Source organism: Macaca nemestrina, chromosome 7, assembly GCF_043159975.1.
Source record: "Macaca nemestrina isolate mMacNem1 chromosome 7, mMacNem.hap1, whole genome shotgun sequence".
Taxonomy (NCBI): Eukaryota; Metazoa; Chordata; class Mammalia; order Primates; family Cercopithecidae; genus Macaca; species Macaca nemestrina.
In genome coordinates, this window is record NC_092131.1 from 37460219 (window position 1) to 37476687 (window position 16469).

General features: G+C 41.3%; 1 protein-coding gene and 1 non-coding gene across 2 annotated transcripts; one reads left to right on the forward strand and one right to left on the reverse strand.

The window, feature by feature from the left end:
- Positions 1 to 1600: 1600 nt before the first annotated feature.
- On the reverse strand, positions 1601 to 1704 carry LOC112428967 (U6 spliceosomal RNA). The gene has a single exon (XR_003021047.1). It is a non-coding gene; the product is annotated as a U6 spliceosomal RNA (small nuclear RNA).
- A 10888-nt stretch (positions 1705 to 12592) lies between these two features.
- LOC105494321 (disintegrin and metalloproteinase domain-containing protein 20-like) lies at positions 12593 to 16402 on the forward strand. The gene has a single exon (XM_011762654.3). It carries the CDS (start codon positions 14065 to 14067, stop codon positions 16291 to 16293), a length of 2229 nt encoding a protein of 742 aa, XP_011760956.2. The 5' UTR covers positions 12593 to 14064; the 3' UTR covers positions 16294 to 16402.
- The last annotated feature ends 67 nt before the right edge of the window (positions 16403 to 16469 follow it).

Below are 16469 nucleotides of genomic sequence, written 5' to 3' on the forward strand. Positions count from 1 at the left end.
AGCATGACTTATAATCCTTTGGGTATATCCCCAGTAATGGGATGGCTGGGTCAAATGGTATTTCTAGTTCTAGATCCTTGAGGAATCGCCACACTGTTTTCCACAATGGTTGAACTAGTTTACAGTCCCACCAACAGTGTAAAAGTGTTCCTATTTCTCCACACACACCGGGTCCTATTGTGGGGAGGGGGGAGGGGGGAGGGATAGCATTAGGAGATATACCTAATGTAAATGACGAGTTAATGGGTGCAGCACACCAACATGGCACATGTATATATATGTAACAAACCTGCACGTTGTGCACATGTACCCTATAACTTAAAGTATAATAATTTAAAAAAAAAAAGCATGCCTTAAAAAAATTAAAAAAATAAAAAGCAGTCTGGCCACGTTTTTGTAGAGCAGCTTTGCTATGCGGCACTGGGGGTCCACTTCAGTTCTCAGTCACCCCAGACACTCCAAAACCCAAAGGCTGGAACAGCTAAGTCACCCAAACAGCAAAGATGGTGACCTGCCCCTCCCTCTGGGAGTGCCATGCCAGGAATAATTCATATCTCTGTTGGTTGGAGTGCTTAGGTGGGGTGGCTTGAGGCCCCAGTTGGGAGGTCCTGCCCAGTAAGGAGGAACAGGATTGGGCACCTGCTTAAAGCAGCAGTCTGGCCACATTTTGGTAGAGCGGCTGTACTGTTCCGGAGGATCCCTTCTGCCCCAGGTCAGCTCAGACTCTCCAAAGCCTGAAGGCTGGGATGACTAAGGTGCCTGAACAGCAATAATGGCCACCCACCACAACCCCAGGGAGCTCCTTCTTAGTGAGGTACAATACCACTACTGGTAGCTGGCTGGAATTCCAAGTCAGTGGGTCTTATCTTGTGAGGTGCTGTGGAAGTGGGGTCTGTGGGCTGTTGCTGCTCAGCCCCCTGGATTCATCCTCTTTCCTAGGGATATGCACAGGAGTCTAACCTCCCACTTTGCTGGAGCTGCAGCTACGTTTGCTAGAAAGTCCCAGCATCTAAGGTTGCAGGGTCTCCATGCATGCCTGAGCAGCTGCTATGCCAAGACTCTGCCTAGTTCTGTCTGTCAAACTGAAGACTGAAGGCCCTGGTGGAGTGGGTTCACAAGGAGGCCTCTTGACCAGCAAGTTGCAAAGATCTGTGGGAGAAGCATGGTTTCCCAGGGCTGCTCATTCACTCACTGCTTCCCTGGGCAGGGGGGAATCCCATGGCTCCATGTTGCTCCTAGGTGGGCCATTGTCCTGTCTTGCTTTTCTTTGTTCTCTGTGCGTCAGGCTGTTTCCTTGATTAACCCCAGTGTGAGTACCTGGATGTTTCAATTGAAGGTATTGTATTTATTCACCCCATCTTTTCCTCTCCATGAGAGCCATGCACACTATCTACTTCTATTCGGCCATCTTGGCCGCTCCTGTTCTTTTTTTTCTCTTTTTACTATGCTATAAGAAGTAGTTCTTACAGAAATTAAAAATTATTTATTATGTTGTTTTTCACTATGGGCTACTTAGAAACTATATAGCATGTTTTTCCAAACTGTGTATTGAAATTCTTTAGTTTTTAAAAATTTTTAAATAATAATTTTATTTAATATAAAAAATATAGAGCACTTCACAAATTTGTGTGTCATCCTTGTGCAAGGGGCCATGATAATATTCTCTGTATTATTACAATTTTAGTATATGCTTCTGAAGTGAGCATTGCTAGTTTTTTTAGTTTTTTTTTTTTTTTTTAAGTTTTGTGGGTTCATAGCAGGTATATACATTTGTGGTGTACATAAGATGTTTTGATACAGGCATGCAATGTTAAATAATCCACATCATGGATAATGGGATATCCATTCCCTCAAGCATTTTTCCTTTGTATTACAAACAATCCAATTACACTTTTTAAGTTATTTTAAATGTACAATTAATTTATTATCGACTATAGGCACCCTGTTGTGTTATCAAATAGTAGGTCTTATTCATTCTTTCTATTTTTTAAAACCTATTAGCCATCCCAACCTCCCCTCTGCCACCATGTCACCTTCCCAGCCTCTGGTAACCATTCTACTACTGCTCTATGTCCACAAGTTCAATTGTTTTGATTTTTACATTCCACAGATAAGTGAGAACATGCAATGTTTGTGCCTGGCTTATTTCACTTAACATAATGACCTCCAGTTCCATCCATGTTGCTGCAAATGAAAATGATGGGATCTCATTGTTTTTAATGGCTGAGTAGTACTCCATTATGTATATGTACCACATTTTCTTTATCCATTCATCTGTTAATTGACACTTAGGTTGCTTCCAAATCTTAGTTATTGTAAGCAGTGCTGGAACAAACACAGGAGTGCAGGTATCTCTTTGATATATTGTTTACTTTCTTTTGAGTATATACCCAGGAGTGGGATGGCTGGATCATATGGTAGCTCTATGTTCATTTCTGTGAGGAACCTCCAAACTGTTCTCCATAGTGATTGTACTAATTTACATTCCCACCAACAGTGTACGAGGTTTCCCTTTTCTCCATATCTTCATCAGCATTTGTTATTGCCTGTCTTTAAGATAAAACCCATTTTAACTAGGGTAAAAAGATGTCTCATTATAGTTTTGATTTGCTAATGGTCAATGATGTTGAGCATATTTTCATACACCTGTTTGCCATTAGTATGTCTTTTTTTGAGAAAGGTCTATTCAGATCTTTTGCCCATTTTTTAAATTGGATTATTAGTTTTTTTCCCTTTAGAGTTGTTTGAGCTCTTTATATATTCTGGTCTTTAATCCCTTGTCAGATAGGTGTTTTGAAAATATTTTCTTCCACTCTGTGGGTTGTCTCTTCATTTTGTTGATGATTTCCTTTGCTTTGCAGAAACTTTTTAACTTGATGTGATCTCATTTGTCCATTTTTGCTTTGATTGCCTGTGCTTGTGTGGTATGCCTTAAGAATTTTTTGCCCAGAGCATTGTCCTGGAGAATTTACCCAATGTTTTCTTGTAGTAATTTCATAGTTTGTGGTCTTAGGTATACGTCTTTAACCCATTTTAATTTTATTTTGAATATGTTGAGACATAGGGGCCTAGTTTCATTCTTCTGCATATGGATATCCAGTTTTCCTAGCACCACTTAGTGAAGATACTGTCTTTTCTCCAGTGTATGTTCCTGGCCCCTTTGTAAAAAATGACTTCACTGTAGGTGTGATGATTTGTTTGTGGCTTCTTTATTCTGTTCCGTTGTCCTTTGTGTCTGTTTTTACACCAGTACCATGTCATTTTGGTTACTATAGCTTTGTAGTATAATTTGAAGTCAGGTAATGTGATTCCTTCAGTTTTGTTATTATTGCTTGGGATAGTGTTGGCTATTCTGTGGTTCCGTATAAATTTTAGAATTGTTTTTTCTATTTCTTAATTTTTTCTTTTTTGAGACAGGGTCTTGCTCTGTCACCCAAGCTGGAGTTCAGTGGTGCGATCCTGGCTCACTGTAACCACTGCCTCCCAGGTTCAAGCCATCCTCTCACCTCAGCTTCCTGAGTAGCTGGGACTACAGGCCCATTCCACCACACCTGGCTAATTATTGTATTTTTTTGTAGAGACAGGGTTTTGCCATGTTGCCCAGGCTGGTTTCAAACTTTCTGAGCTCAAGCAATTCACTCACTTCAGCTTCCCAAAGTACTGGCATTACAGGCATGAACCCCTGCACCCTGCCTTTTTTTTCATGAAGAATCTTCACAGATGATAAAAATATAAATTCCATATAAATTTTATGATTTTTTTTTTATTTCTGTGAAGAATCTTATAGGTATTTTGATAGGGATTGCACTGAGTCTGGAGATTCCTTTGGGTAATATGCACATTTTAACTATGTTTATTCTTTCAATTCATACACATGGAATATATTCTATTTTTTGTGTCCTTATCAGTTTATTTCGCAGTGCTTTATAGTTTTCATTGTAGACATCTTTCATTTCTTTGGTTAAAATAATTCCTAGGTAGTTAAATTTTTGTTGCTACTGCAAATGGAATTACTTTGTAAATTTCTTTTTCAGATTGTTCACTGTTGGCCTATAGAAATGCTACAGATTTTTGGATGTTGATTTTTATATTCTGCAATTTTACTGAATTTGTTTATCAGTTCCAACAGTTTTATTGTGGAGTCTTTAGGTATTTCCAAATATAAAATTATATCATCTGTAAAAGAGGATCATTTGACTTCTTCCTATCCAATTTGGATGCCCTTTCTTTCCTTCTCTTGTCTGGTTGCTCTAGCTAGGACTTCCAGTACTGTGTTGAACAACAATGGTGAAAGTGGGCATCCTTGTCGTATTCTAGACCTTAGAGGCAAGGCTTTCTCACTTTTCCCATTCAGTATGATACTAGCTGTGAGTCTGTCATATATGGCTTTTATTTGTTGTATGTTCCTTCTATACCTAGTTTTTTGAGTTTTTATTATGAAGGGATTTTGAATTTTATCAAATGCTTTTTTAGCATCAATTGAAATGATCTTATGGTTTTCTTCCTTCATTCTGCTGATCTGATGTATCACACTGATTGTTTTGCATGTATTGGACTGTCCTTGCATCCCAGACATAAATCCCCCTTGGTCATGATGAATGATTTTTCTAATGTACTGTTGAATTAGGTTTGCTAGCATTTTGTTGAGGATTTTTGCATCAATATTTTTCAGAGATATTTGCCAGTAGTGTTTTGTGGTTTTTTGTTTGTTTGTTTGTTTGTTTGTTTTTTGATGTGTCTTTAGCTGTTTTTGGTATCAGGGTAATACTGGCATTATAGAGTCTAGAAGTATTCCCTTCTCTACTTTTCAGAATAGTTTGAGTAGGATTGGTATTAATTCTTCTTTAATACTTGGTAGAATTCAGCAGTGACACCATTTGAGTGCCAGGCTTTTCTTTATTGGGAGACTTTTTATTACAGCTTCAATCTCATTACTTGTTTTTGTTCTGGACAGGTTTTGGGTTTCTTCATGGTTCAATTTTTTTTTTTTGAGACAGAGTCTCACTCTGTTGCCCAGGCAGGAGTGCAGTGGTATGGTCTCAGCTCACTGCAACCTCTGCCTCCTAGGCTCAAACAATTATTGTGCCTCAGCCACCCAAGTAGTTGGGATTACAGGCACGTGCCATCATGCCTGGCTAATTTTTTGTACTTTTAGTAGAGACAGGGTTTCACCATGTTGGCCAGGTTGGTCTTGAACTCCTGGCCTCAAGTGATCCACCCACCTTGGCCACTCAAAGTACTGGGATTACAAGTGTGAATCACCATGCCTGGCCCATGGTTCAATCTTGTTCTCATAATAGTGAGTGAGTTCTCACAAGTCTTGATGGTTCTATAAGTAGAAGCTTCCCCTTCTCTTGTACCTCTCACCTGCCCCCATGTAAGCCGTGCTTGCTTCCCCTTCCCTTTCTGCCATGATTGTAAGTTTCCTAAGGCCTCCTAGCCATGCTTCCTATTAATCCTGCAGAACTGTGACTGAATTAAACCTCTTTCCTTTATAAATTACCCAGACTCAGGTAGTATCTTTAAAGCAATGGGAGATTGGACTAATACAGTAAATGGGTCCTGGTAGAATAGGGTACTGCTCTAAAGATAACCTGAAAGTGTGGAAGCAACTTTGGAACTGGGTAATAGGCAGAAGTTGGAACAATTTGGAGAGCTCAGAATAAGACAGGAAGATGTGGGAAAGTTTGGAGCTTCCTAGAGACTTACTGAATGGTTTTGACCAAAATGCTGATAGTGATATGGACAATGAAGTCTGGGTTGAGCTGGTCTCAGATGGAGATGAGGAACTTATGTTTAAAAGGAAATCAGAACATAAAAGTTTGGAAAATTTGCAGTCTGACTATGTGGTATACAAGTAAAACCCATTTTCTGGGAAGGAAGTCAAGCTGGCTGCAGAAATTTGCATAAGTAATGAGGAGCCGAATGTTAATAGCCAAGACAATGGGGAAAATGTCTCCAAGGTATGTCAGAGACCTACTGGGAAGCTTCTGTCACAGGCCTGGAGGACTAAGAGGCAAAAATGGTTTTGTGGTCCAGGCCAGGGACCTGCTGCTTTGTGCAGCCTCGGGACTTGGTACTCTGTGTCCCAGCCACTCCAACCTTAGTGGTGGCTAAATGGGGCCAAGGTATGGCTTAGCATTGCTTCAGAGGGTGCAAGCCCCAAGCCTTGGCAGTTTCCACGTGGTGTTGGGCCTGTGGATGCACAGAAGGCAAGAGTTGAGGTTTGGGAACCTCCACTTATATTTTAGAGGATGTATGGAAATGCCTGGAAGTCCAGGCAGAAGTCTGCTGCAGGGGCAGAGCCCTCATGGAGAACCTCTGCTAGGTCAGTGCAGAAGAGAAATGTAGGGTTGGAACCCCCATGCAGAGTTCCCACTGGGGCACTTCCTAGTGCAGCTGTGAGAAGAGGGCCACCATCCTCCAGACCCCAGACCCACTGACAGCTTGCGCTGTGTACCTGGAAAAACCACAGACACTCTGGGTTTTGAACTTGCATGGGTTTTGTGGCTCCTTTATTTTGGCCAATTTCTCTCATTTGGAATGGGAACATTTAACCAATGATACCCCCATTGTATCTTGGAAGTAACTAACTTGTTTTTGGTTTCACAAGATGAGACTTTGGATTTGGACTTTTGAGTTAATGCTGGAACAAATTAAGACTTCAGAGGATTGTTGGGAAGGCATGATTGGTTTTGGAATGTTAGGACATGAGATTTGGGAGGGGGCAGGAGCAGAATGATATGGTTTGGCTTTGTGTCCCCACCCAAATCTTATCTTGAATTGTAATCCAAATTGTAATCCCCAGGTGTTGAGGAAAGGTCCTGGTGGGAGGTGATTAGATCATGGGGGTGGTTCCCCCATGCTTTTCTCATGACAGTGAGTTCTCATGAGATCTGATGGTTTTATAAGTAGATGTTCCCACTGCTCTCATGCTTCTTGCCTGCCACCATGTAAGATGTGCTTGCTTTCCCTTAGTCCTCCACCATGATTGTAAGTTTCTTGAGGCCTCTTAACCATGCTTTCTGCTAAGCCTGCAGAACTGTGAGTCAATTAAACCTCTTTCCTTTATAAATTACCTAGTCTCAGGTTGTATCTTTATAGCAGTGAGAATGGACTAATACAGATATGGACAGTGAAGTCTGGACTGAGGAGGTCTCAAATGGAGATGAGGAACTTATTGGGAACTATAATAAAGGTCACTCTTGTTCTGCTTTAGCAAAAAGACTAGTGGCATTGTGCCCCTGTTCTAGAGATCTGTGGAACTTTGAACTTGACAGAGATGATTTAGGTTATCTGGCAAAAGAAATTTTTTTTTGAGACAGGATCTCACTCTGTCACCCAGGCTAGAGTGCAGTTGTATGATCTCAGTCACTGCAACCTCTGCTTCCCAGGATCAAGCAATTTTCTAGCCTCAGCCTCCCAAGTAGCTGGACCTACAGGTTCACACCATCACATAGAGCTAATTTTTGTATTTTTTATAGAGAAAGATTTGGCTGTGTTGCCCAGGCTGGTCTCAAACTCCTGAGCTCAAAGCGACCTACCCAACTTAGCCTCCCAAAGTGCTGAGATTATAGGCATGAGCCAACGTGTCCGGCCAGGTGGAAGAAATTTCCAAGTAACAAAGCATTCAAGCTGTGGCCTGGCTGCTTCTAAAAGCCTATGCTCATTTGCATAAGCACTGAAATGAATTGAAACTTGAACTTATATTTAAAAGGAAGCAGAGCATGAACATGTGGAAAATTTGCAGCCTGGCTATGTGGTAGAAAAGAAAAACTCATTTTCAGGGGAGGAATTTAAGCCCAAGCTGGCTGCAGAAATTTGTATAAGTAAAGAGGAGCCAAAGGTTCATAGCCAAGACAATGGGGAAAATGCCTCCAGGGCATTTCAGAGACCTTCATGGCAGCCCCTCCCATCACAGGCCCAGAAGCCTAGGAGGGAAAAATGGTTTCATGGTCTGGGCGTTGGTCCTCAGGCCTCGCTGCCCTGTGCAACCTAAGGACACTGCTCCCTGCATTCCAGCCACTCCAGCTCCAGTTGTGGCTAAAAGAGCCCCAGATACATCTCAGATTACTGCTCCAGAGGGTGCAAGCTGGAAGCTGCCAAGACTTCTTTGTGGTGTTAAGCCTGTAGGTGCACAAAGGGCAAGAGTTGAGGCTTGGGAGTGAAGTGACACAAGCACCCCTGTGGCCACCACCACTATGACTTTGTTGGGTCAGAGCTGCAGCCAGAACAGCACTGGGTCTCACCCAAGGCCTGCTGTAATGAATCCCTTGCTACTGTCTGTGTTTACACAAGGTCCTGGGGCTCTACAATTAGCAGGTGGAAAAGCCACCCAGGCCTGTGTTTTTTTTACTTCAAGAAAGCAAGTGCCTCAAAACCCCAGGTGGGTCCAGAGATGTTCTCTGGGAGTTGAGGACTAGAGTTGAAAGCTTTAGCAGCCTACCTGGTATTCTATTTTACTGCAGCTGAGCTGGCACTCAAACCACAAGATGCAATCTTTTTCACTGTTCCCTCCCCTTTTCAAAGGCAGAGGAGCCTCACTCCATAGCCACCACCACCACATGCCACAAGGAGTACTGCCAGACTACTGGTAATTGTCCCTAAAGGCTCAAGGTCTCTTAAGTCAGCTGTGGTGAATACTGCCTGGCCTGGGACTTGCCCTTCAGTGGGCACCCTTACAGCCCAGGGCAGGTCCAGAAATGCCATCCAAGAGTCCAGTCCTGGAATCAAGGACCCCAAGAGCCCACTTGGTACTCTACTTCTCTGTGGCCATGCTGATACATAAGGTAGAAGACAAAGTCCCCTTTACTTTTCCCTCTGCTTTTTTCAAGCAGAAGGAATTTCTCCCAGTAGCCACTACAACTGGTAATGTGCTGTCTCACCTGAAGCCGGCAAGTCTCAGAGGCTTACCCAAGGTCCTTGACATAGTACCTGGGTATTGCTGCTGGTTATTCAGGGCTTAAGGGCTCTTTAGTTAGCAGGTGATGAATGCTTCCATGTCTGAGCCCTTTTCTTCAAGGCAGCAGGTTTTCTTCTGGCCCAGGATGTGTCTAGAAATGTTGTCCAAGAGCTAGGGCCTGAACAGGGGCCTCATGACTCTGGCCAGTGCCCTATCCTGCTGTAGCTGAGCTGATATCCAAGTTGCAAAACAAGTCCTCCCCACTCTTCCCACTCGTCTCCTCAAGTAGAAGGAAGGACAACCAGGTCTCTTGCAAGCTGTGAAGTCTGGTTTTAGAGGAGGAGTGATGCCAGTGCTCCGTTAGCCACCCTGGCTGGTGTCTCAGTTGGTCAGGTGCCTCCCCGCCCCCCTAACCCAGTCCCCTGTCTCTGGGCCTAGTTCAGCACTAGGACTTGTCTTAGAGTTGCAGTCCTTATAGCCTATACTACCTTTCAAGTTTACTTAGAGACATACAGCACTGTAGCCCTCAGTGGTGAGGTTTGCAGGTACTCAAGTACAGACTGCTGGGACTAGCAATTCCCCTCTGGCTAGGGTTTATTTAAATGCTACCTGTGTGGGCAAGTGTCAGCTGAGTTCAGTCCGATTTTCCTTTCTGCTCTAACAGGACATCACTGAGTTTAATCCCTCCAATTGCTGTGCTCTCTCTCCCCCAGCATCCAGAGATGCTCTCTGCACCCCACTATAGTTGCCTGGGGCAGGAGTGGTGGTGTCAGGAATTCAAGACTGTTCTCTTCTGTTTCTTCGGTCCCTCTTTCAGGGATACAAAGTGATATGAAGATAAAACCAGGTACTAGGAGTGCTCTCGTGAATTTTGGTTCTTTGGTAGATAGTTGTTAAATTGGTGTTCTTGTAGGGGTAACAATTGGTAGAGCCTTCTGTTCCACCATATTGCTCCACCTCTGCTCCTGCTTTCACATTGGGTTATTTTTAAATTTTTTAAATTAATATACTTCATTTTTGGAGCATTGTTAGGCTTACAGAAAAACCGAATAGAAAGTACAGGAAGCTTCCATTTACTTCCTGTCTCCCCTACCCACATTCTTCCCTATTATTATCATCTTGCATTGGTAGGTACTGTTGATACGATTGATGAATCAATATCAATACATTGTTACTAACTCAACTCATAGTTTACATTTAGGTTTACCCTTTGTGTTGTACATTTCTATGGATTTGTAAAACACATGTCATGTACCCACCATTGCAGCATAATACAGAATAGTTTCACTCCATAAAAATCCCCTGTGTGCCAGCTATTCATTCCATCTCTTTAACACTCCCCCCGCCCCCAACTCTGGAAGCCACTGATAGTTTTGATCTCTATAGTACCGCCTTTTACAACATTGGAAACATAAAAGTATGTCGGCTTTACAAACTGGTTTCCTTTATTGAGTATTATGCATTTACTTCTTCCATGCCTCTTTCTGGCTTGAATTTATGACAGAATAATATTCCATTGTATGTATGTATGTATGTATGTACTGCAGTTTGTTTACTCATTCACCTATTGAAGGATATCTTTGTTGCTTTCAATTTTTATCAATTTATGAGTAAATTGGCTATAGCTATATGTACACAGATTAAGTTTTTCAATACATTGTGTAAATACCTAGGAGTGTGATAACTGGATCATATGGTAAGACAGTGTTTAGCTTTGTAAGAAACTGCCAAAATGCTTTCCAAATTGGCTGTATCGTTTTGCATTCCCACCAGCAATGAAGGAGAGATATCTGCACTCCAGACGTTTTAAAGTTCTTTTAAAAAGTTATTTATTTATTTAATTGAACTGTTGCAATTGTTTATATATATGGGGTACAATTTAAAGTTTTGATACATATCTATGTTGTATAATGATCCAATCTGGGTAGTCAATGTACGTATCACCTCATGCATTTACATTCCTTGAGGTGAGAACCTTCAAAAGCCTCTCTTTTGAAGAGCTATTTTGTAATATACAATATTTTAATGTCAACCATAGTCCCTATACTGTGCAATAGAACACCAGAATTTACTCCTTCTAATTGTAACTTCATACCCATTTACCAACTTCTCCTATCCTCCTCTTTTCCTCCATCTGAAGGTTTTTTCCTTTTCAGTGTTTCTATGGGGGAAGGAGAGCTTGCAGTTTTCTAGCCTGATACTTTACTGATCTCACTCTCACTTAAAACTTTTTAAAACATCTGTGATTTCAAAAATAATATATACTAATTCATGAAAAGCCAGATGAGACACACAAAGAGAGAACTAAATTCAAGATTTTTAGAAGACTAAACACAACACACACACACACACACACACACACACACACACACACACGATTACTCAAACGTAACTCATTTCTAGAATTTGTCTGTACGCCCAAACAGTCCTCTTCACATCATTGAAATAGTCTGCTAATTTATACAACATTGTGACTGGGGGGTTTCCTGGTGTATCTTTTCAGTATCTGTGATATTATGAATACACACACACACACACACACACACACACACACACACACACACACAGGTTTTCATCCATAGTCCCTAGCTTACAATGCCCACAACCTTGTTACAGTTTTGTTATAATTAATGTTGGAGTGCTTTAGGCCTCAGAAACATACCTGAAGAAACAGAATCCCTCTCTTTCTCTGACCCTTTCCTGTCCTTTTTCACCTACCCAAGGCAGGACTAATCTGATTATGGGGCAGAAGACCCTCATTCCAGAGGGGGTCCTGCCCAATATCAAAAGAAAGAATGGTAAACACAGAGGCCAAGACTGAACAGACAGGCCTTGCTGGGTTTAGATCATGTACTTTTTCCAATCACATTTTTACATGGTTCTCAATCATGCCTATGTAATGAAGCCTCCACAAAAACTCAAAATGGTAGGGTTCAGAGAGCTTCTGGATAGCTGAACATGTGGGGGCTCCTTGACGATTGTGCACAAGGAGGGCATGGAAGCTCTGTGCCCCTTGCACCATATGTCACCCTATGCATCTCTTCTTCCATATCCTATATAATACCCTTTATAATAACTGGGTAAGCATAAGTGTTTTCCTGAGTTCCATTCCAACAAATTAACCAAACTCCAAAAAGGAGTCATGGGAACCCCAAATTGGAACTTGTTGATCAGAAGTTCTGGAGGCCTACACGTGTGACTGGTAGCTGAAGCTGGTGACTGGACGTCCAACCTGGGGGATCTGACACTATACCCAGGTAGATGGTGTCAGAATTGATTTGAAGGACACATAGCTGGTATCTGCTGCTTGTTGTGTGTGAAAAAAAAAACAAAAACACTTGGTCACAGAAGTCTTCTTTAGTGTTGATTGTTGTTGCAGTGTGAGAGCAGAGGACAAAAATGGTTTGACAGTTTGGTGAAAACAGTACCTGAATATAAAAAGCAGCCTAATTATCTTTCTAATATGACTTCCCTCATGTCATCCCCCCTCTTACAGATTCCAGTCAAAATTTCCCATCACATCAAATAATAAATGGATAACTAGCTATTACTGCTCCCCAAAGGGCCCAACCCTTTTTATCTGTTCCTATTTTTCAATAATTATTAATATACATATAATGTATAAATTAGTACATTTTATAATTCTTACCATTACAATTACTTTTATTCCTCTTTCTACTTTTACTACATTACTTTCTTCTTAGAAATTAGTTTTTTTTATTGTGGCCAGTTTATTTCAGGCTGAGATCAACTCATTCTTCTACTTTTAAAATATTTCTGACTGCACTGAATTTAAAACAAATCTTTCAATGTTGCACACAACACATTTAAATATTAATATATTCTTCTTTTCTAAATATTACTTTGTATAAATTCTCCCAGCTAAAAGGTATGATTCATAAGAGGAGAAAAATAAATGAGGTAAACTGCTTTAGGTAACTTCCTTATACCAAATTGAGTCTGTTTTCGTGCAATTCTATGTTAAAACTATTTTTGAAAAGGAAAGGGAGATGGTTTCTAAGATAATTTCATGATGTGCTAATTCTGGATTGAGTCAGAAAGAAGTTGAAGTCAAATCCTTTATAGAAAATTAACTCTTGAGGTATCCTTAGTTTATGATAAAACACACAGATTTTAAGGGTGCAGCTTGATGAGCTTTTACTTGAAATCACCATTGCAATCAATATATTTGACTGATACTTTACATTTTTCCAGAAAGGTCTCTTTATGCCCCATTCCCCTGCTCATACATCTAGAAACTAATAATTACATTTCTATTTCCATAGATTAATTTGAAGTATCCTAGAACTTCATACAAATTAAATCATACATTAACTACTCCATTTGGTCTGCCTTGTCTCATAATTTCTTTGAAATTCAACCTTGATCTTGCATGTTTCAGAAGTTTGTTCGTGTTATAACAGAGGAGTATTTCAATGAATGAATATATCAGTGTGTTTATCTATTCACCTATCAAGGACAAGTTCTTGGTTTCCAGATTGCAGAATGCTGTGAACATTCATAGACAAGACTATGTGGTAAGCTCCTAGGACTGAAATTGCTGGATCATAGTGTAGGTATATGTTTAACTTGATAAATTATAGTTACACACCCTAATTTTTCTCATGACATTTTACTCTCCAGTTCATCCATTACCCTCAACTCCATTTGATTTCTCTAATCTCCAGGTCTATCCTCAAAATTCTTTCAAGGAAAAGTTTCTACTTTCCTTATTGATTACGCTTCCCTCTTTGAATTACAGGTTGAGACCTTCCCTCATTTAGGCTTGAGAAAAATGTCCTTAAGTGTCCTAACCTTGCATCAAACCGACTTACTGATCAAACTCCACTTATGACTTCCCTTAGAGGACAAGGGACATTTCAGCTCAGTTATACACTGCTATTCTCAATTCCTGCCATTGTTTTCCTCTTCCTTTGACCCCCTGGCCTACCTCTCCAGCTCACTGAAAACAGCCTCCCCTGACGAGCACACCATTGTTATGTAATAGCCTAACCCTTCCCACTCACCTATCAGGGGGTGCCAAGCCTGCAGACTCACTCTGCTTTCATCATAACTGCCCTGAGGAGAAGGCTGAAGACTGAGGAATCCTCTTTGTGCCTCCCATTTGATTGCATTTTCTTTGGTCAAAAGTTCCCTTATTCATGGGACCTGCCTGGGTCCAGGACCCCTTGACAGGTGCTCTCTGGCTGCCTGTCCTCTGGGCACTCTTGTCCCAGGTCTATTGTTTTCATGATCCACCAGGATGGCGCTTTACCTCCTCAGAAATTGTGATCCCCAGGAAAGTGCCCCACAGGAGGCGTGGAGTTGAGATGCCAGACCAACTCTCTTACAGCATGCGTTTCCGGGGCCGAAGGCACGTGATTCACATGAAGCTCAAGAAGAACATGATGCCCAGACATTTACCTGTTTTTACTGATAATGACCAGGGGGCCATGCAGGAGAACTACCCTTTTGTCCCGCGAGACTGTTACTATGACTGCTACCTGGAAGGGATTCCTGGGTCTGTGGCCACATTGGACACCTGCCATGGAGGGCTGCGTGGCATGCTGCAGGTGGATGACTTGACTTATGAAATCAAACCCCTGGAGGCTTCTTCCAAATTTGAGCATGTAGTATCCCTGCTTGTGTCAGAAGAAAGACCAGGAGAGGCTAGTAGATGTAAGACTGAAGGGGAGGAGAGAGATCAAGAATCTGAAAAGGTAAAACTGTCTGAAACTCCCAGAGCAGGCCACGTTTATTTGTGGAGGCATCATAGAAAAAACTTGAAAATTCACTACACGGTTACTAATGGATTATTCCAGCGGAACCCTAATGTGTCACACATAATAGAGAATGTAGTGATTATTAACGGTATCATACATACCATTTTCAAACCAGTTTATTTAAATGTTTATGTACGTGTTTTGTTCATATGGAATCAAAAGGATGCAGTAAAATTTTATGGGAGGCCGGCCCAAACTGCTGTAGAATTGTTTGGTTTGTGGAAATACCGTAAAGTTTATCCAACAATTGCACATGATACCTCAGTTGTTTTTACAGCATATCGACTTGGAAACCGGGACTGTTATACCAGCTTTGATGGAATATGCAACCCCAACTGGGGAGCATTGTTTGTGTATTTAATGAGGTATCACTTATTTAAGGGGGCATGTTTAACAGCGCATACACTAGGTCATAACTTGGGCTTGTCACATGATTCTGCAGGTTGTTATTGTTTTCGACGAACCAACTGTCTCATGGCCCCTGTTCCTGATCTTAATGATATGATGAGCAATTGTTCTTATGAGCGGATGCAAAACAGGTTGAATATGTGGGATCCTTGTTTGAGTGATCCAAATGCTCCATACACTAATTTTCCTTATGTAGCTCCTCGTTGTGGAGACAAGATCAAAAATCAGAGGGAAGAATGTGACTGTGGCTCCCTTAAAGATTGTGCCAATGATAGATGTTGTGAGACCTCTTGTATCCTTTCTCTTGGCAGTGTTTGCAATACAGGACTTTGCTGCCGTGAGTGTAAATATGCTGCCCCTGGAGTGGTTTGCAGAGACTTGAGTGGTATATGTGATCTACCGGAATACTGTGATGGGAAAAACGAAGAGTGTCCAAATGACGTCTACGTCCAGGATGGAACCCCATGTTCAGCAGTATCTGTTTGTGTAAGAGGAAACTGCAGTGACCGTGATATGCAGTGTCAAGCCCTTTTTGGCTACCAAGTGAAAGACGGCTCCCCAGCGTGCTATCAACAATTGAATAGGATTGGTGACCGATTTGGAAACTGTGGGGTTATTCGACAGCGAGGAGGAAGTAAACCTTTTCCATGTGAAGAAGATGATGTTTTTTGTGGAATGTTGCACTGTAGTGGTGTCAGCAAGATTCCCGGTGGAGGTGAGCACACTACATTTCGTAGTATATTAGTACACGACATAAAAGAAGAAAAATGCTTTGGCTATGAAGCACACCAAGGGACAGACTTGCCAGAAATGGGGCTGGTAGTGGATGGTGCAACCTGTGGCCCAGGGAGCTACTGTCTTAAACACAATTGTACTTTTTATCAAGACCTGCATTTTGAGTGTGATCTTAAAACATGCAATTACAAAGGAGTATGTAACAACAAAAAACATTGTCACTGTGTGTTTGGGTGGCAACCACCAACATGTGAACTGAGAGGAACAGGAGGTAGTATAGATAGTGGCCCTCCACCTGACAAACAATATCGTATAGCAAGCAGCATACTTGTGAATACAAACCGAGCACTACTTTTAATATTTACTCGTTACATCCTTTTTCTGGTTTCGCTTCTCTTTGGTGGCTTTTCACAAGCATTACATTTTTATGGAAGAGAAAGGGAAGGAGACAACACAATGGAGTAAATTACATTGACACTTACTGGGAGATATAATCAATAGTCACTCTGACAATTAGATCATCTTTTAGCAATTTGATATCATCTTGAAATAAAATCACTTGGCAATTTAAAAAGGGTCTGTGTGTTTAAATTTACTTAACATTTCATGTCTGGTCATATTCTCAATACTTCTACAGATGA

What these genes read in the sequence shown, in the direction of transcription:
- LOC105494321 (XM_011762654.3), top strand. Translation starts at nt 14,065, where the DNA reads ATGGGACCTGCCTGGGTCCAGGACCCCTTGACAGGTGCTCTCTGGCTG.